Here is a 21,346-nt window from a genome sequence, read left to right as displayed (position 1 = left end):
AATATGAGAAGAAACTTGTTCCTGGTGAGGGTGGCAGAGCCTGGCCCAGGCTGCCCAGGGGGTTGTGGAGTCTCCTTCTGTGCAGACATTCCAACCCGCCTGGACACCTTCCTGTGTAACCTCATCTGGGTGTTCCTGCTCCATGGGGGGATTGCACTGGATGAGCTTTCCAGGGCCCTTCCAGCCCCTGACACTCTGGGATTCTGTGATTCACTGCTGTTTCACATGAGGTTTGACTATACAGGTCCAGGGCTACCATGCTCCCAGCATCACCTCCCCTGGCACCCCGTGGGGACACCGTCCTGCTCCCCGCTGCCCTTGTGCGCGCTGAAGGGAGATGGCATGACAAGGACCATCCTGTGACTTTCCAACTCTGGGAACCTGCCGGTAAAGAAACCCAAGCGGCTAACACAGAGAAAGGCTGGAGACGGTGACAGCGCTGCTCCCAGCTGAGCCGGAGGGAAAGACGCAGACAGTATTTCCACATCCAAAAGCTGGTGTGCTTCACACCTCCCCTGCTCAAACAGCGGTGCTGACACCTCCTGTCCGCAGGCTCCCCAGGTGTCTCTGGAGCAGCCCTGGTTCTGCCTCTTACCACGACAGGCAGCAAACACCATTATCCCTCTCAGAGGAGCGAGGCACAGAGAACCGGATTTATTTTACATGTCTGCCCTTCAGCGCCCCGCGCCAGCGCCTGGTGCAGCACGTGGAGCTCCAGCCGCGCACCTCTGCCACAGCCGACTTCCAGTGTACGGAGGAATTAAGCACAAGCCAGCATGACAAGGAGAGAAGTCAAATAAGCCCACAGGGACGGGGAAGCCGAGAGAGGAGGGCACGAAGGCACACGGTAATAAACAGGATGGGCACAAGATACACTGGAGACATCAAAAGCCTCATCTGCGAGCGGTCAGATGGAAAGAAGCAGAGGGAGAGATGTCGATGGCCAGAACTCCACCTCCAAGCACCAAATGTCCGCAACTGCTCCCAAGACCGCCTGGGCTTTCCTACCTGCTCTAATCACCCTGCAGCTCTCCCTGTTCCACAGCTGAGATTTTCCCCTCTGCACATCCATAGCAAGTTATTTTACTAAAAAAAGCCCTAAAAACGGCATTTCATGTGGTATAAATGAGGTTTTTAAAATCTCATTTGCCTTCCCTCTTCATGCAAATCTGAGCTGATCTGATGAGGCTCCAATTTCCTGGATTACACACGTCAAGCTTTGCAAAAACAAGCGTACCCTGGTGGTTTAATGCCGTATTTCACAGCCCCCTCTTGCCCGGGCTGACATAAATATTTCAGAGACCTGCACATCAGTGTTTGAGTTAGGTCTAGGTCACCCAGGAAGCAATGGTTCGGACAGGTTCATTAACTGAGCACAGCAATTAGCAGGAGCGGTGCAGGTCAGGACGCCCCGCGAGCAGCAGGGGCTGAGCAGAGGGAGGGGATCCCCGCCGGGCCGCAGCATCCGCATGGGACTGTGCACCAAGGGACGGATCCTGCTGTCAGCACCTTCTCCTCCCGCTCCAAACACCTCTCCTTGGCTGCCAGCAGCGCCGCGTCGCTCCGACGCTGAAACCTCTCGAAAGACAAAGATCGGCGATGAAACCAGACTGAGTTACGCCCCATCCTGAGTCCTGCTCTTTCTAGTCAAACCACACAAAGTCCATCGAAGTGGCTTCTGACATTACCTCCCCAAGGGAACGCTTTATTTGAGAACTGCATTTCCACACATGTAAAACCTTGTTTGTGCAGCAAAGGAGACCTGAGACAAGTAGGAACAGCAAAGGCAGGGAAAGCAGCCCGAAGACCCTGGGAAGCTGCAGCCATGGATATTTAAATGCTAAGCAATGTATCATCGGCTCCCTGCTGAACATAAAATGGTCTCATCTTTGCAGAAGCAGCAACAACAGCACGCTCACATCAGCTTCGCTCTGGCAGTTTGATCAACAGCGGCAGTCAAGGCTTCTTATTTTTTAACTGCAATATAATTAGGCACTTAGGAAAATGACTCTGAATGGTACAAACGCCACAGAGTAGCTGCAGGTATCAGCACAGAGCTCTGCAAGCCAGAAGATTAACCACAGCAAAAGTTATGGGCAAGCCCAGCTCCTGCAATGGATGCTCTGCCCGGCTAGACACCGAAACATGCCGTCCAAACCTGAGAGATCCAACGCTGCAACTTTTCAGTCGCCGGTGCAAGATTTTGCTCCATTTCCTGGGTCTGCAGGGAGCTGCTCTGGACCAAGGGAAGTTTTTCTGTGTCCTGCTGTGGGCTTCTCTCAAGTGGAAAGCACACAGATAGTTAGGGCAGATGAGGTTCTCACTTGGTCTGTCCGGGTTTGGAAACTGGACACAGTAATTCCAGCTGAGAAACCGGCCAGGGAGCTTCTGCCACATCGGGGAGCAGGAAAGTGCTGCTGGCGTGGACACGGCAGAGCTGTCTGCAGACACACGGTGCCCCGGGGTCAGTTAACCCCCTTCTCTTTCTCATTTAAACCCTTGCCTCTTAGATCCTTTTCCTTCATGTTCACAGCGATGGCTTCCCAGAGGAGCTGCTTCTGACCCTAACATCAGGTGCAAAATCTGCTGGTCAGTGATATGAATACATGGTCAGAACAATCCAACCTTCCACCATCACCAGAAATGATAAGTAGAACAGAGGGACACAAGGTGCCCAAATCACAAAAGCAGGAATTTCCCAGGAAATGAAGCCTTCACGTGCTCTAGAACTTTGCACAGCAGCTTTAGGGTCACTTGGAAACACAGAAGAAATGCTTTTATATACAGAAGCCCCATGAAAACTGTCAAGAGAAGACCATCGACATCGTCCAATCCTTCCACTCACCTCTGCCATCCCGCACACTGAGCACCAGCCTCTGGTTGCCACAACCATCAGGCAAGACCACCTTGAAAAGCCATCGGGTGCTCCTGTGCACTGACGGACTCACCTCCCGCGCCTGCAACAGCTCAACGTAACGTAAGCAGAACAAACGCAGCCACCTCTGCTGGCTTTCTCCAGGGGCTCACAAGGGTGCTGGCACTGCGGAAAGTGCATTCGGAGAGGGAAAAAACACACTGGAGGAAGCAGAACCACAAAAAACATCCTGCCTGCGGTGGAACAGCCACCTGAGCACGAGCCGTGGTGTGAGCTCAGAGGACACTGCAAGCCCGCTCGCTAACACCCACGTAGCCTGCAAGTTCAACAACCAAGAACACGGCGAAAAGCCCTGCAGATGTAGCCTTCGTTTCCTCAGATAACACAAAAAATGTAATAATGGAGGTGCTGGGAGGCTTTCCAAGGCGCACGTATCCTTTCTGTCAAACTCCGCCGCGCCTGGTGCATTATTTAGCGCCGAGTGCGGTAGAAGCGATGCCTAACAAAGTGTTAAAGGAGTTGGTGAAGTTTCAGCCACCTTCCCGCAGCCCGTCAGCGCCCGGCTGGCTGGCACAGGAGACAACCGATCTGCTGGCGTCCCGATCACAGGCAGCAGAGCTCTCAGGGTGCCTGTCTCTCTGTGTTTGCATCCAGCTGCCTCCAGCAGTTTGAAGCGTGCTCCGAACGCCAGAAAGTGCTTGATCAAAACCCCGCTCACATCGCAAGCAGCGAGGGAACGGCTGCACGGAGCAGCGGTACATCTACAATAACAATCGAATTAGGTGGGGAGATGTGACAGGTTACAGGTTGGTGACACTGCTGCAGTCTCGGCGGAAACACAGTTTGATGCAATTAGCAAGAAGGAACTGGGAAAACAGCCGAGTACAACCGGAAATATACGTATAAAAGAAAAGCAACTGTGGGACCAGACAGAAGCATCAAGATCCTGTGTTGAGCTGAGAACAGAAATAAGATGGAACGGGAGCGTGACGGGGGAAACGTGACTCTGAGCTCCCTTCCGCTGTTCAAAATCGAGGATCCAGATTCCAAATCCAAACTTTTGTTTCCCCGCAAAGACTGGCCCCGTTTGCTGCGGGGACACAAGGGCAGACGGCGCGGGGGCGGGCAGAGAAACAAAGCTGCTGAGTGCCCCCCTTCCACAGCCCAGCGTGGAGCTGCTGCAGAAATGAAGTGGAACAAGACACCCCAGCAATGGAGAACAAACCCAGCAACGACAACTGTAACGACTGCAAGAATATCCATATTCTGCTTCCACAAGGAGGGGCGATCCGCCAGTCTGAATACTAAGCAGGGACACCACATGCCTTCCATACGTAATGGTACAAAAATGGAATATAAGTATATACCGCAGCTTTGTGAAATTTAAGAGCCTTTGCTAGACTTTTATGCTATACAAAGATTTACACTTGGAATAGTCATTCTGCTCTATCTGGCAGGAATTTCAAGGCAAATGGATCCCATATTTATACTTTCAGTGATAATACTGAGCACAGGGTAAAGCTCTTTTCAATTCAGAGCACTTTATACAAATTAATTACCACTTAGTTCACCCTTCTGAGGCGGGAAGGTATTACACCTGCATATACATAAGGACACCAAAGCACAAGTGGATTAAATACCTGGCCCCAGACCCCAGAGGCAGCCTTACTGATCATCCTAATTGCCAAAACACGTGCGCGCACACGCATCTGTGTGTGTTTAAACACGCTCACCCTCTCCAGAGCCCTTCCCAGCACAGGGCTCTTTGCAGCAAAGCCACCTGCTCACCGGTGTTTTCTCACCGCACACGTCACGTCCCATTCACGTCTAATAAAAGATACCAACCAAAAATAAAAAGGAAGATGTTTTTTGTGTGATGGACAGATGGGGATAAAAGCTGGATTTCCAACAGCCAAGGAACAGAAAGCCCGTTGTTAAAACACTCTGTGGTGTTACATCGAGGAGCCTGGATCAGACCAGCACCGAGCAGCGTTTCGCACAGCAGACCTGGGATGCTATAAAATCTGTCCCTTGACAAGTGTGCAAAGAGAAAAAGGGGTTTGGAGCTGGAGGCAGAGACACATCAGCACCTCCGATGTGACCGGCGGCCCCTCCACCTGCGCCAGGGAACCCAACGCACTTGAGCACCCACTCGCCAGGCCGGGGATGGTCTCCGGTCCCAGGTCCACACCTCTCCGCCTGAACACCAGCAAGTAACACATTGTCATGGGAACAAGGGGGTGGTTCTGCGAGGCTCCCGTGGCGCCGGAACGCTGGCGACAGGCAGCAGCACGTTACCTGGCCGGATGGTTTGCCACTGACGTGTGGGGTAAAACACCTCCAGGTCCTCAGGATCAGCATCGTCTTCTGTCACCGGCTCCTTCCCGCTGTCACCTTTCGTGTCGCTCTCTTCTATTTTTGTGAGGGCAAACTCCTTTTGGACAGAAGAGATTCAGCTCATTAGCAATTGCATCTGGGTAATTTAGTGCCGGCTGAGGACACAAAATTTTTTCCATCGCCAGCAGATTTTGGTTTTTTGACATCCGAGATTCTTTCCACATGGTTAAATTTAGATTTAAAGTACATTAAAGGTTAAACACGCATAACTAGCATGACATTTGTGCTGAACAAAGCAACGCGGCTTATTTCCTATTCCAGGCTGCAGGTTTAAAACAAGCTTTTACAAAGCCTCACCTATATCACACCAGAGCCAGGAGCCCTGACTATTATTAGGGTTGTGTAACGTTGTAAGACCCTGTTTTCCCTCACCTAAAAATATGTCAAACTTCACTTTTTCAGCTGGAATTTTCCACACGAGTGGAACGCCTCAAGCCTTGGCTTGTTGGGTTTTATATATATATTTTTTTCTTTCCCTAAATGCACTTATTTCAGGCTTGGAGAAGATTTCAGCTAAAATAGTTCAGCTGTTTCCAAAATGGGAAAACACACTGAATTGCCCACGCGATAAAAACGCCAACATCCTTTTCTTTACCCGGTGTCCTCGAAGTCTCTTGAAACAACGAGGCGGTGATTCCATCACCGGCCGCTACCTGGGGGTGTGGCAGATCGGCCGGGGCCACGTGCAATGGGAAAAAACGAGGATGAAACAGGAAAATCCTCCGTGCTGCGAGGGAAACCTCGCTGTTCACTGCAATGGAAACCTCGCTGTTCACTGCAATGGAAACCTCGCTGTTCACTGCAATGGAAACCTCGCTGTTCACTGCAAGGGAAACCTCGCTGTTCACTGCAATGGAAACCTCGCTGTTCACTGCAAGGGAAACCTCGCTGTTCATTGCAATGGAAACCTCGCTGTTCATTGCAATGGAAACCTCGCTGTTCATTGCAATGGAAACCTCGCTGTTCACTGCAATGGAAACCTCGCTGTTCACTGCAAGGGAAACCTCGCTGTTCACTGCAAGGGAAACCTCGCTGTTCACTGCAAGGGAAACCTCGCTGTTCACTGCAAGGGAAACCTCGCTGTTCACTGCAAGGGAAACCTCGCTGTTCATTGCAATGGAAACCTCGCTGTTCATTGCAATGGAAACCTCGCTGTTCACTGCAAGGGAAACCTCGCTGTTCACTGCAAGGGAAACCTCGCTGTTCACTGCAATGGAAACCTCGCTGTTCACTGCAATGGAAACCTCGCTGTTCACTGCAATGGAAACCTCGCTGTTCACTGCAAGGGAAACCTCGCTGTTCATTGCAATGGAAACCTCGCTGTTCATTGCAAGGGAAACCTCGCTGTTCATTGCAAGGGAAACCTCGCTGTTCATTGCAATGGAAACCTCGCTGTTCATTGCAAGGGAAACCTCGCTGTTCATTGCAATGGAAACCTCGCTGTTCACTGCAAGGGAAACCTCGCTGTTCACTGCAATGGAAACCTCGCTGTTCACTGCAATGGAAACCTCGCTGTTCACTGCAAGGGAAACCTCGCTGTTCACTGCAATGGAAACCTCGCTGTTCACTGCAATGGAAACCTCGCTGTTCACTGCAAGGGAAACCTCGCTGTTCACTGCAAGGGAAACCTCGCTGTTCACTGCAATGGAAACCTCGCTGTTCACTGCAATGGAAACCTCGCTGTTCACTGCAATGGAAACCTCGCTGTTCACTGCAAGGGAAACCTCGCTGTTCACTGCAAGGGAAACCTCGCTGTTCACTGCAAGGGAAACCTCGCTGTTCATTGCAAGGGAAACCTCGCTGTTCACTGCAAGGGAAACCTCGCTGTTCATTGCAAGGGAAACCTCGCTGCTCATCGCAGAGTCTCCCCAGGGAGCTGCGGGAGTCGCGTCAAACCGCGAGGGGTGAAATTATACAGTGCAGAGTGAGTAACCACCCCGCGCTGCCTCACACGAGGCGGTTAAGCGCTCGGGAAGCTGGTCCGTGCTGCTCTGGTTTGCCCAGAACAGATACGCTGGGTAATGGTCCAGACGGCGCCGTTATCAGCTGCTGGTATCGCCAAGGGTGACACCGCTGAATAATTCCACATCACCAGCCTATAGGGAAAGATTATTCCTAATTGTTGGCAATTAGAAGGGTTACAGCTCGCTTCATGAAGTGTTTTGATAGTAACCCTTAAAAAGTTTTCACAAGGGAAACAAAAAGAAGTTAATTAGGAGGTGAACTGGAAACTTTAGGCCATGTTCTGCCTTCACTTCTTCCACCCGTTGTTAAAAACACGTATGTATTTTCTGGCAGAATCTGGGTGCTTTGCAAATAAATACCCGTTACCCAGCCCAGGAGAGTGATCCTGAGCAAGAAAAACATCACCCTGAGCAAATCACACGCAGTTAGTGCTGACGGAGGTGACGCGCAGGACGCTGACAAACCCGCGGAACGGTTTCATTTCATCTGTCCAAAGGGATGGAAATTTGAGAAACACAGGCAGAAACAGCTCAGCTGCTCCTTTCACTTAGTGCATCAGAGGCCTGGAATCGTTAAAACTATGACAAATGGTTAAAGCTCAGTAACAATAACAAACATACAAAGCCAGGTTCTGCAGATGAAAATCAATGTTAACATTTTCTGAGCCAAGACTCAACAGGACTAAAATAAATGAGTCAGAGCAGTCATTACTCAGCTTATTTATGCTGTTATATTATTATCCAAGAGGGACTTAACGATACGGGCCACTGTAAATTTACCAACAGGCCTCCAAGTGCTCTATCTGCTCAAACACATAATGGAGATGGCTGATGTTTACTGGCTCTGCTTCAGAGAAGTGCCATGGCCTAAATGTTCCGTGCGGATAAAGGGATGTGACTCGGTTTGGTTAAACGTTACTGCCACTGCTTGGCCACAGTTCCTTTGCAATACCCCATTTTCATTAATATTTCTGGCAAAAACAGGCAACACCACACAAGCGATTGTTTAAGTAGAAATTAGGTAGAATCCTTTTTGGTTTGTTTCTATAATTTAAATAGCAGAAAGAAAGATGTTTTCTAAAGAACAAGAAGTGAAAAACCTCTTTGCTTTATCGGTCTGAAATAAGCTGAAGAGCCTCAGCAGGGAGGGTTGGAGACAACCCACAGTGTGTGTGCGATAGAGGAGGGATGTCCCCATGTCCCCAGCACAGAGCTGGTGTAAGAGGGGCGGTGGGAAAGCAAACCCCAAATTGCACGAATCCTGCCTGCCCCTCAGCGCCAATTCGGGCCCCTGGCCCTGGGTGGCTGTTGTCCCACTGGGTGACTCTACTCCAGCCTCCTCCTCTCCCTCCCTGAAATAACAATGAGTTATCTCATCGTTACGCGACTCCAGGTGGGCCCGTGTGTTTAAACAGCCCCCAGAAAACTGCATCACACCACCCACAGACCAGCGAGCTGCAACACAAAGGCGGGAGCTGGTGTCCAGGGACACGGGGACCGGTGATCCCCAGGCCAGTGCTGCTGCGACACCCCTGTTTAAAGCCACAGCGTTAACTGAACTAACCCCAAACCACTCTGCTGCCGCAGAGCGTGTCCTGTGCCAGCTCCAGGACACTTTCCAGACCTGCTGGTCGGGCACCATGCTCGGGAGGAGAACCCACACGGGCTTTGTTTTGCACACTCGTACAAGCGCAAAGGGGCCCACAGAACTGCAGCTCCGCAATAACGCTGCAAGGACCAAAATCCGCACACGCGGGACGCAGGGACCTGAGCAGAGCCTCTTCTAAGCCTGACTCAACAGGGGCACCGGTAGGAACCTAATCGAGGACATCTCCCTTCTTCTGGCCACAAAACTAGCTCTGCCTCTTGGCACGGGGGGAACGTGTGACAACTCCAAGTAGAAAAAGTGACACCCAGCAACAAGAGAGCTACTCGAGTTGCACTGGTACTGTCGCAGACTCGCCGGATCGAGCGCATTCTGGATTTCCTGGGGTGAGGCCCCTCTGAGATGTTACTGCAGAGCCGCTGCTGAGCAGAGGGGACCCGGACAACCCTTTGCGAGCACAACGCTCGGCCGGAGCAGCCGACACTTACGGGAACTCTGTCGCTTCGGCTTGGCCAGGAAAACACCGCGGAAACCAGCAACAGCAGCAGGTTGACTTTGGCAGCGGCGGAGAGGAGCCCAGCCCAGTGAGACATCACCGCCAGCCTAAAATACAAAGAAAAACACAACCAGCCATGTTTTAGGCCATGTTTTCACAGGTTTCAGTATTCTTTACGTGACATTTTGCAACACAGCAGGGGTTCGGGGTGCAACGCAACACCTCAAGGTGCTAGCACGCGGGGCACCAAGAGGTGCCGATTTTAGTGCTGATGGAGTTTATGACAGATAACAACAAAGTGGCTTATAATGACCCCACAGGGGCTTATATGTCTGCAGGAAAACACAGAGACCTGCAAGTCTTGTTTAAAATAATTTTGTCACTGCCATCGATGATAACGACGAGGAAATCTAAAAATCAGTTCAATCCTGCAAAGGCTTTTTCTGCCTGTGCCTCATTTTAAGCACAGAAGTAGCTGCATTAATTCAAATTACACAAATCTACCAGCCGTCAAAGGATCAGGAGTTTATTGAGGTCCACACGTGGGCTTTGCTTGAGGAAAACAACGTTTTGCAGGGGTGAGCAAGGTTTGCTGGGTGATTCCTGGGGGGCCAGGGCTTCCCCTGGTGCTCAGGGTGCCCGACCCACCACAGAGCACCTGCCGAACCAGACACAGGGGAGAAAAAGGGTCCTGCTCTTGGGGCTGCCAGTCCCGCTGGCACGGAGCTCATGTCCCCATCGCCCTGTGCATCCCCACGCACACCGTGTCCCCATCGCTCCATGTGTCCCCATCGCCCCATGCATCCCCACGCACACCGTGTCCCCATTGCTCCCTGCGTCCCCACGCACACCATGCTCCCATTGCTCCCTGTGTCCCCATCGCTCCCTGCGTCCCCACACACGCCATGTCCCCATCGCTCCCTGTGTCCCCACGCACACCGTGTCCCCATCGCCACGTGCATCCCCACGCACATCGTGTCCCCATCGCCCCGTGTGTCCCCATGCACGCCATGTCCCTATCACCCCGTGTGTCCCCACGCACACCATGTCCCCATCGCCCTGTGTGTCCCCATCACTCCGTGCATCCCCATGCCCATCCTGTCCCCATCGCTCCATGTGTCCCCATCGCTCCATGTGTCCCCATCACCCCATGTGTCCCCATCACCCCATGTGTCCCCACGCGCACCGTGTCCCCATTGCTCCATGCATCCCCACACACACTACGTCCCCCTTGCTCCATGTGTCCCCATGCACATCATGTCCCCATCGCCCCATGTGTCCCCACACACATCGTGTCCCCACGCACACCGTGTCCCCATTGCCCCATGTGTCCTCACGCACACCACGTCCCCATTGCTCCGTGCATCCCAACGCACACCACGTCCCCATTGCTCCATGCATCCCCACGCACACCACGTCCCCATCGCTCCGTGTGTCCCCACGCCCACTGTGTCCCCACGCACACCATGTCCCCATCGCCCCGTGTGTCCCCACGCACACCATGTCCCCATCGCCCCGTGTGTCCCCATGCACACCATGTCCCCATCGCCCCGTGTGTCCCCACTACACCACGTCCCCATCGCTCCGTGCGTCCACGCACAGATCGTGTCCCCGCTGCCTTCGCAACACAAGGCTCCAAACCCACCCTCAGCGCTGGGCTGGGGACGGAGCACACGCCAGCACAGGGGCTGGAGAGGAGCTGCCTTTGACAGGCTCTAAATTTACACACTGCTAAATTAAACTAAATGAGGTCTTTTGCAAGAAGATGGGACTGATTAGTTCCGTTCAAACCTTCATTACTCATCACTCTATCAAGTCTGCTCCTACTCCTGTCCAGGTTTTAAAGAATTTCCTCCCATACACTCAGTCCGAAATATCTTCCTGTCTCTGCTGTCCATAAGGACGGCCCATCAGCGCAGATTTTTTTCCTCCCTTGACACAACAACCATCTTCTAACCCACAGAGCAGAAAATAGGCTCATGGGCACAGCCAACACCAGCTCTGCCACCAAAGGACCTTCTCCTGAGGAACAAGCGCCAGGAGCAGAGGAAACGGCCTCAAGTTGCACCAGGGGAGGTTGAGGTTGGATGTGGGAACAATTTCTTCCCCAAAGGGCTGTGGGGCATTGGAACAGGCTGCCCAGGGCAGTGCTGGAGTCACCATCCCTGGAGGGTTGGACAGACGGACATGAGGTTCTCAGGACATGGGGCAGTGCCGGGGGTGGGTTATGGTTGGACTCGATGATCTTGAGGGGTTTTTCCAACTTAAATGACTCTGTGATTCTATCCTCCAAAAAGACTTTGGGGACATGGAGAGAGTGGAGTCCTCTCCTTCCACCCCTTTGCTGCTGTCTGCTCTCCCCACTCCATTCTGTTACTTCTGCCCCTTCCTGCTTGGTTTTTGTTTTACCAGGAAAAGGCAAAAGATCGCAACACGCTGGTCAGTGGTGCACAACTGGGAAAAAGCAGCAGAGCAGGGAGCATGAATAGTAATAAATCTGACACATTTCTGCATCTTCCAAAATCTCCTGAGCCAGGGTCTTCCTGAAGAGCAGCCTCTACCTTTGAACTCAAATCCAGATCAACTGGGGTTTTGTTTTTCCCATTAATTGCTTCTGGAGCAGATCTGGACTTTCAACACCCACAGCATCCCTCAGCAACAAGTTCCACTGCTGAATTTTAAGGGAGTGGAGCATCTCCCGTGTGAGGAAAGGCTGAGGGAGCTGGGGCTCTGGAGCTGGACAAGAGGACACTGAGGGGGGACTCATTCCTGGGGATCAATATGGAAAGGGGGAGTGTCAGGAGGATGGAGCCAGGCTCTTCTGGTGACAACCAGTGACAGGACAAGGGGCAATGGGTGCAAACTGGAACACAGGAGGTTCCACTGAAAGATGAGAAGCAACTTGTTGGGGGTGAGGGTGGCAGAGCCTGGCCCAGGCTGCCCAGGGGGTTGTGGAGTCTCCTTCTGTGCAGACATTCCAACCCGCCTGGACACCTTCCTGTGTAACCTCATCTGGGTGTTCCTGCTCCATGGGGGGATTGCACTGCATGAGCTTTCCAGGGCCCTTCAAACCCTGACACTCTGGGATTCTGTGATTCACAACACGTGTGAAAGTGCCACCTTGCATTCCCAACCTGGTCCTTGATATCACAGAATCGTTTCGGTTGGAAGAGATGCTCAGGATCATCGACTGCAACCATAACCCGACTCTAGCACTAAACCGTGCTCTCCTTCCACATCTCCTCTCTCCTAAAGACCCACCTCAAGGACCCACAAGCCCTTACGAAACTCCAAGCGGAGCAGGAGAAAGCTCTCCGTTTCCAGCAGACAGGCAGGAACAACCTGTGGCCGAAGCCCCCGTCTCTCTTGGGCACTGTGAGTGCAACCAGGCTACGAACCAACCCCTGGTGTCCTGAGCTGGGAAACCCAGAGCAGAATTCACAGGCTCGCACTCCACCTGCACCCGGATCTACGTGCCCGTCTGGCCAACGCCACGGTCAGAACCTCAACCTCACACTGCCCAAGATGCTCCATCCTCCCCTCAACGCACCTCGCAACGAACTGTTGCTTTTCACACAGGAAACAATTTTAGTGGGGGTTCGTTTTTGTTGGGTTTGGTGAGTTTGTTTGGTTTTTTTTTTTAGTTACAAAACAAGCAGCGAAACTGAGATAATGAAAAATAGATGTAACCCTCAAACTCTACCTGCGAGCCTGGAAATAAAAAGAGAAAAAGAAGAAAAAGAACTTCAACAAAGCAGCGGCTGAAAGAAAACACACGCTCCCATAAAAATAGAGCTCACGTGTACCGAGGAGGCTGGCAGCAAACGACAGCACGGGCCCTGCAAAGCCTCCCCCGCCTGGAAGTGGTATCGGCGCAACAGTGAGCAGCCCGCTTGGCCCCAGGTGGGCAGAGGAGTCAGCATGTGAAACCCGGGGGCTCGAAGCTCCTGGGGAGAAGCCTGCGCAGGCTGACACCTCCTGACGAGACAGACGTGCACCAGGATTTCCACATCGAATGCTGTCGAGTGGGTACGATGCGCTTTTAGAACAAGCCCTGCACGCTGCAGAGCAGGCAGGTGGTGGCTGTCACATGCACCGGGAGCGTTTGCCCTGGTTTAAGGATGTTCTGCGGATCCAGCAGCACCCACATACACCAGAACCACTCCACGGGAACCACAAATAACCCTTGGATGGGTTTGTTCTTCCAATAATCCTCAGGTACTAGGGAAAGAGCAAAAAGTGGCGCTCAAGGAAGGCTCTGCTGCCAGAAGCGGCACTCCCATCAGAGCAGGCGATGCTCTGGGAGGGTCTCTGCAGCTCCAAAACACCCGGCCGCACCGGCAGCCGCAGAAACAATCGCGCTGCCATTAGGTTCGCTATTAGCAGGGACAGTTTTACTGATTTTACTGGCTGCGCATCGGTAAGTGCCGCACGGCCCCGTGGATGCGGCTGCCGTAGTCACAGGTGACAGTTCAAAGCAAGTCAGTAAGAGGAACATGTTTCATTAAAGCCTCCTGCTGCTGGGAACGCAGCGCTCTTTCATGTCCCGACTCAAAGCTCAGCGCGCACACCGCGCCGCTCCAATAAATCCAGCTGAAGCCTCATCTGAATTCTGATCTGCTGCTCCGGAGAGCACACGAGCAACCCAGAGAGCTCCCCAGCCCCCTCGCCAGGCTCCGCTTTTATGGCCAACTGGAAGTGATAATAATAATAATAATAATAAGCTAATCCTTGTTCTCATTTTGGGATTGAAGGTGCAGAACAGGAATTATAAATCTTGCAAAACTGTGCGCTAATTAACTAGTTCGGGCAGGATGTGTGTGCGGCCACCCTTCATCGAGACGGCCGGTGGTAATGAAAGCACCGACAGCACTTTGCGTGTTTTCAAGCACAAATAATTCACAGGGCAGCACTGGAGAACAACCAAAGGATGAAGGACACCGAGGGACACGTCCCCAGCGCCCTTCAGCTGAACCAGTGATGCAAAAACCTCCAAGCACTCCCAGCCTCTTAGGCCGAAGCCAAAGCTTAATGGGCAATAGCAGTTAAGGGAACTGTTTTAAAGACAGACGTGTAAATTGAGATGTCTGACTGAAGAGATGTGCTCAGGCCACATACCACAATCAGTGTCAAGATCCCCATTTGAACACAAAGTCATTTCAATGATGCTGTATCGGTGCTGAGCCCAGCACGATGTGATAAGTCAGGGGTGTCGCACTCATTGTCAGCGGGGGCCACATCAGCTATTCACTATCAACTATTACAACATTTATCCAGTCCTAAAATTACATTCAGCCCTTTGAAGGCAACTGTGAGGCTGATGTGCACCCCGTGCCAATGAGTCTGACACCCCTGTGATAAGTGATATGCAATGCAATGGAGAAAGAGAAGGAAATTTAGCTGGCCTGGCCCCAAACTTTCTTCCTCTGAGCAACAGGGTCCCCAGGTCTGTGACAAGCAGCCATTGTTGCTGAATTGCTGCTGAAGAGCAGAGTGGTATCAGCCGGACACCTTGGGGGGCTGGCGGTCCCTCCTCTGGTGCCCCCACAGGAGAAAGAGGTTTGAGTCAAATTCAGCCTATGCGTAAGAAAGGAAACAGCTGCTGGACAAATGGAGGATCAGGAGCCCACAGGACACTCTGCCCACCCCCATTCATTACAGTCAGGTCTGCACAACCCTCTGCTTGCAGAGGCGTGAGCAGGACCAGCCTGCAGGTACGACCATCCTCTTCTTCCCAGAGGCACAGAGACACCAAGGCTCCTGCTAAATACACACCAACCTGCGAAAAGCCAGCCTGGAAATACTTGTGTTTTGGTGGACACGGGCCCAGACGACCCTTAGCAGGGCTCAGTCCTGAAGATTTGGACACTGCACCGTGGCTTCTGGCACGAAGCACAGGATTTCTTGGATTTCCTCTGGAAATGGGAGCCTTCGGAAGACAATTTGCCCATAGTAAAACCCCAACGGCTCTCATAAGACAGAGCACAGGTCCTGACCTTCCAAACGCGATTGACAGGCACTTAGGAAGCCCCAGGACCTCCTGTCACAGCCAGGCCCTGACCAGCAACGTTCCCCAAAGGAGGCAGGTGTGAATCTCCTCCTTCATTAAATCCAATATTAGAACTACAAAGATCCTGGAAAAGACCTGAATACACTTGACTGATCAAAGAACTGGATCCGAATAAAAGTTAATAATTAAAACAGAATAAAATAATAATCATGAACCCAACACCTTATGCAAAGCAGAAGAAAGAGCCCTGAATGACAAAACCAAACACAATGAAGAGCGTCCTTCAGAGACTGTGAGACACTGCGGATGGAGCCCCAGTTCTTTGTCCCCGATTGTCCCAGGACGAAGCGGGCAGGACCGGGGTGCTCTGGTACGGACCCATCACACTGGGATCCGCGCAGCTTCGCTCCGGGTCTGATGTTGCACCCGCCTCTGCCGTGCTCAGGGCGCCCTCTCATCCTCCTGCCCTGGGACAGCGCCCGTGTCAGCGCTGCACGCAGGAGCCACTGCGCCCAGAGCCCTGCCCAAGGGTCCCACCGCGGCACCAAGCCCCACAACACACGGGTGAAAGACGGGACAGCGAGCACCACTCGTCTGCAAACACCCTCACACCACCAAGATTTCAGCAGAGAGCGTGCAGCTGCAGTACTACTGCAATATGCTTATGAAATTGTTTAAAAAGAAGTTTACTCTTTGCTTGCTTTACTTTGCTTGCTCCTCATCATTTACTCCTACCAAGACTCTGCTCCGGCATGTTAAGAACACTCCTACACAAAGGAGAAGTTGTGGGAACACCTTCCCGTATTTGGCTGCCAACGGAGAACCCACGCAGCAAGGAGGCCACGCTTTTAGGCTGACAGGAATAAAGCGCAGCTCAAGCTCTGCCATTAGGCTCAGCCTGTGCTGCCTGGCACAGCCCTGAACTGGGACCAGCGCACGGGGAGAAATTCTGACACGGGGCGGTGGGGATGGGAGGGAGGTGAAGGATACCCGTGGCAGAGACGTGCTTACAGAGCCACGCAATCATGCAGCTTTTATAGCTGCCACTAACCAATAATAACAATAATCAATAGCCCCCACAGGCTGCCTGCTTAGCTAATATCAGCCCCTCTAACCAGCCCAGTTACTGTACTGCTGGATGTTGGGCTTTCCTGCAAGCGCTGCCGGGAGCAGGGGAGAGTGGAGCGGGGACGTTCCCAGCGACAGGAGAGGGCTCGGCAGCACGTGGCACCGGCCACGGCTCCACACAGGGGCCAACAAATGGTTTTTGCGGGTCATTTACAGCTAAGGCCACCAGCGCCCCTTCTACCCAACCAGCAACTGCGACCCTGTTGTTTATACAAACAACCTCACGCAGTTTTAACGTTAAACATAGAATCATTTTGGTTGGAAGAGACCCTCAAGATTATGGAGTCCAACGATAACCCAGCTCTAGCACTAACCCATATCCCTAAGAATCTCGTCTACACATCTTTTAAACCCCTCCAGGGATGGTGACTCCAGCACTGCCCTGGGCAGCCTGTTCCAATGCCCCACAGCCCTTTGGGGAAGAAATTGTTCCCCAGATCCAACCTCAACCTCCCCTGGCGCAACTTGAGGCCGTTTCCTCTGCTCCTGGCGCTTGTTCCTGGGGAGCAGAGCCCGACCCCCCTGGCTCCAAGCTCCTTTCAGGCAGTTCAGAGATCAGAAGGTCTCCCCTCAGCTCCTGTTCTCCAGCTGAACCCCCCAGGTCCCTCAGCCGCTCCATCACACTTGTGCTCCAGCCCCTCACCAGCTTCATCACCTCCTCTGCACTCTCTTTATTATTTCAATGTCCTTCTTATGCTGAGGGGCCCAAAACTGAACACAGTATTCAAGGTGGGGCCTCACCATCATTTAGTCCATCAATTAAATTTACTTAATGAATTCCTTCAGAAACCAGCGTTCACAGAAAACGTTGCTCTCCAGAGGGCAAGAGCTTGATGCTCGGGTGGCTGAAGGCAGCAAGGCTGCTGTCAACCCCCAGCCTGCTTGGTAGCGATGGCAGCAGGACAGGGAGATCCCAACCTCGGAGCCCCCGTGCCAGGGAGCCCTGGTGCAGGACGGGGGAACCTTCTGCTCCGCTCGGGACGGAGCGTGCGATAGCAGAGTGAGCCTCAGAGATTGGAGGGCTGAATGATCATTTATTCGTTATTTAAAAATGCATCTCTCTGGACTTCTGGCAGCTGCTCTCGCGGGGCTGCATGACTGCCTGCACAGGCAGGTGACAGCCTCGCTCTGCAGAGCTCCGGGACTAGCGAGCACCTTCAGGTCCATACCAGAAAAGGGGCTGATTTGCACCAATTTAGGACTTACCTGGAGAGAAGAGATTCACAGGGATGTTTGGGACAGCATCTTTCTGAAAGCTGCCACACAGCATGACCTCAAACACACCAATTCGCTTGTCCCTTCCTCATCCCCAAACCCCAGAGAACACCTCTCCTGCCCATACCTGCTCCCTTCTGCTCCTCGCTGCACTTTCCCATGCACAGCCCATACAAGCAAGTGATACACGTGAGGGGAAAAGTATCTATCAGCCCCTATTTGCAAGGTGACACCTTGGTTTGGACTAACCTGAGAGTGTGACAGCATTCAGCACATTCTTTTACACCTTCTGCTTTCCCAAGCTTGGGCAACCTAACAGGAAAGGCACAGCCCGCATGAGCTAGGGCACAGGCACCCTCATGTCCTACTGCAGCCAGGCCCACAAGGAGCCAAAGGTTTAATTGGCATCCTCAGCCTCTCCGGAAACAGCTTTTTATGTTTTCCAATTCCTGCTGCTTGCTCGTGGCTCTCACGCTGAATAACAACCTGCTGCCCTGCCAGGCGCCAGCTTCCCTATGAAGACACTCAATTAAAAGGTTAAAAATCATGCAAAATTCAGGCTCAGTGTCATAAAAACCCAGTGCTGATGTATGGGGCACATGGTTCCCGCAGCAGCACCCACAACACACTGTACAAGCTTCTATCCCCCGCGTTTGTGTCTCAGCCTGTCTTGCCACGACCACCAGGAACAGGGAGCTGCCAAGTTTATGAAAAATGCATTTTGTCACCTCTCTGGAGGGCAGCGGTGACAGCTCTCAAGGGTGTGACAACCCGCGGGCACAGGTGGCAGCAGGAGCAGCGCGGTGTGCGGGAAGAGAACGTGCGGCTCGCCCGCCATGGGCTCTGCTATGCGGCTGGGATTAACGAGGCAGCGCAACCCACGGGGTTAATTGATACCTGGAGGGATGCCCAGCTCAGGACCTCCCCTGACAGCGGCCTGCACTCCCCCACACTCCCAGTTTGGTGGCAAGTTTCCAGTTGAAAAGCCACTGGGATTCACCTTGAACCCACACAGAGGCTGCCAGAGCAGCCATCGGCAGCAAAACCCAGAATCAAGCGCTAACGAGACAACCCCAAACCCTCCCCTGAAGGGGAACAAGGAGCTCCGTGGGGGTGAACGGCACCTCCTGCCAAGCAGGGTCCCTCGGGACTGCTGCCCGGGCCCTTCTTTGCGGGAACCCGGGCACGTCGTTCCCCACGCTGGGCTCGGTCATTACAGTTTATAACAAGGGCACCACAGTTGTGACCAAGGAACCATGGGACTCCTTCCACTAAAGGCTATAGCAATATCAGCACTGGGGAGGCCAAACCTTGAATCCTGGGTCAGTTTTGGGCCCCTCATCATAAGAAGGACATTGAAATACTAGAGAGAGAGCAGAGGAGGTGATAGAGCTGGTGAGGGGCTGGAGCACAAGTGTGATGGAGCAACTGAGGGACCTGGGGGGTTCAGCTGGAGAACAGGAGCTGAGGGGAGACCTTCTGATCTCTGAACTGCCTGAAAGGAGCTTGGAGCCAGGGGGTCGGGCTCTGCTCCCCAGGAACAAGCGCCAGGAGCAGAAGAAACGGCCTCAAGTTGCACCAGGGGAGGTTGAGGTTGGATGTGGGAACAATTTCTTCCCCAAAGGGCTGTGGGGCATTGGAACAGGCTGCCCAGGGCAGTGCTGGAGTCGCCATCCCTGGAGGGTTGGACAGACGGACATGAGGTTCTCAGGACATGAGGCAGTGCCAGGGGTGGGTTATGGTTGGACTCAATGATCCTGAGGAGCTTTTCCAACCAAAATGATTCTATGATCACATGCTTGGACAAAAGGCATTATTCAAGTTTACCTATTTTTTTCGCTGCATCAGTACCTTTAATATGGTCTCAGAAGACGCCTTTCATAAGCAATTAAAAAAGCCCTGGGACAAGCATGAGTATTAAGAGAGAACACAGAGACTACCAGGACAATCACCTAGAAGCAACTCCCACCACGATTCCCATTCTTTGACCCAGGCGCTTCCCACCAAGATTAAAAATCGAGTCTTGCTCCCCAAGTGCAAGAGCCCCCCCAGCCTGGAGCCAAAGCAGCGCAGCCAGCATTCCTGCCGCTGCTTTATTTTTTTCCTAAGGAAATTTAAACCAACAAAGAGTTCCAAGGGCTGCAAATGCAGAAATAAATGCACAGCCAGAGAAGCTGAAAGAGCACATAATTCCTTCCCTCTCCTGTTCTTCATCACCTGCCACCTGTACTTTGGGGAAGGGTTTTCTGCCTTCCTGCCTGTGAGATGGTTGCAGAGCGACATGTGCTCACGCTGCCCCTCGGATCAAGATGCTCCAGGCCTCCTTGGTCCTTGGACACTGTTTTAAGCTTATAAAAATCAGAGAAGCAGCAAAGAAACCACCTGCGCACAAACCACCATCAAATGCAAGAAGTCTACCACTGAAGAATACATTTCTTCTCTCATCTCTTGTCAGATAGGAAGAGCTATTTTAGATGTTACTTGTAGCAACGTATGGAAAAAAACAGTTGAAAATGTGACAGTACAGCATCGTTTTAATTACACAATTCTTCAGGCACCGCCAAGCACAGGACATCGCACGTCCACATCCTCAGAGGTCGGTGCAGGCTGGAGGCCACCAGCAGAGGACAAGGTTTCACAGACCCCTCTGGAGGCCCAACCACTGTTATCAGATAGCCCCAATCGTCCTGCCTTTTGCCTCATCAGCCTCTGCCACGCGGAGCTGTGATGCCCCAAGTGACTCCCGGTGCACAGACTTTCTTTCCTTTTGCTGCCTGGACATGAAGGACAGCGACCTGAGCTCCTCGGCTTCTGATGGGCAGACTGACGTTGCACAGAGCCCCCGTCTCTGCGATTCATCTGGTCTCTTCAAACACTGGCAGAGCCACAGCTTGTGATCTGTGCCAAACAGCATTTTCTTGGGGAAGAACAGTTGTGCTGGCGCTCAGCTCCACCTTGTCACAGCAGAACGGGCTGTACTGGTGCTTCAAAGAGCTCCTCAACCTTAAATCCTTATGTCACGATGACAAGGCAGGGAACCTGCCTCTGTATGTCCCACGAATCCCAGCAGACGTTATGAAACAGCATTTCTGCGAATGCCTGAGCCGCCGCGGGAGCCCATGTGTGCTGCCAGCCGCACCGGTCACCGCGCTGGAGGGCTGCACGGTCCACGTGGCTCCTCTCAACAGGGAAAGCTCCAGGAACCGCTTCGCTACGGACGTTTGGAGTGTGAGCCTGGACCTTACAGGTGTGCACAACACTGGGTCATGCAGAGAGGCTCCAAGAAGTAGTAAAGCTTCCAAGCAGCAGGACTGCTGCCAGGCCATGGGTCCCCAAAACTGTGCACACCGCCCTGTGGAGCCAGGGGGTCAACAAGGAACAGCACCATCACAGAATCATTTTGGTTGGAAGAGACCCTCAGGATCATGGAGTCCAACCATAACCCACCCCTGGCACTGCCCCATGTCCCTGAGAACCTCATGTCCGTCTGTCCAACCCTCCAGGGCTGGTGACTCCAGCACTGCCCTGGGCAGCCTGTTCCAATGCCCCACAGCCCTTTGGGGAAGAAATTGTTCCCCAGATCCAACCTCAACCTCCCCTGGCGCAACTTGAGGCCGTTTCCTCTGCTCCTGGCGCTTGTTCCTGGGGAGCAGAG

At 52.8% G+C, this 21,346-nt stretch overlaps 1 protein-coding gene across 3 annotated transcripts in view; it reads right to left on the bottom strand.

Annotated features, from left to right (window-relative positions):
• The window catches only part of SIL1 (SIL1 nucleotide exchange factor), a 102,834-nt gene that overhangs the window by 68,216 nt on the left and 13,272 nt on the right, over positions 1–21,346 (bottom strand). For all 3 annotated transcript variants that reach the window (XM_065030374.1, XM_065030373.1, XM_065030375.1), the window contains exons 3-4: positions 9,331–9,445; positions 5,174–5,309 (exon numbers count right to left, since the gene is read on the bottom strand). In XM_065030374.1, the coding sequence (XP_064886446.1) occupies positions 5,174–5,309; positions 9,331–9,435 (241 nt within the window). In that variant the 5' untranslated portion in view covers positions 9,436–9,445. The remainder of the gene's footprint in view (positions 1–5,173; positions 5,310–9,330; positions 9,446–21,346) is intronic.

This window comes from Columba livia, chromosome 14 (assembly GCF_036013475.1).
Source record: "Columba livia isolate bColLiv1 breed racing homer chromosome 14, bColLiv1.pat.W.v2, whole genome shotgun sequence".
NCBI classification, from domain to species: Eukaryota; Metazoa; Chordata; class Aves; order Columbiformes; family Columbidae; genus Columba; species Columba livia.
The sequence above is the reverse complement of the archived record's forward strand: the minus strand, read 5'-3'. Positions and strand labels throughout refer to the sequence as shown.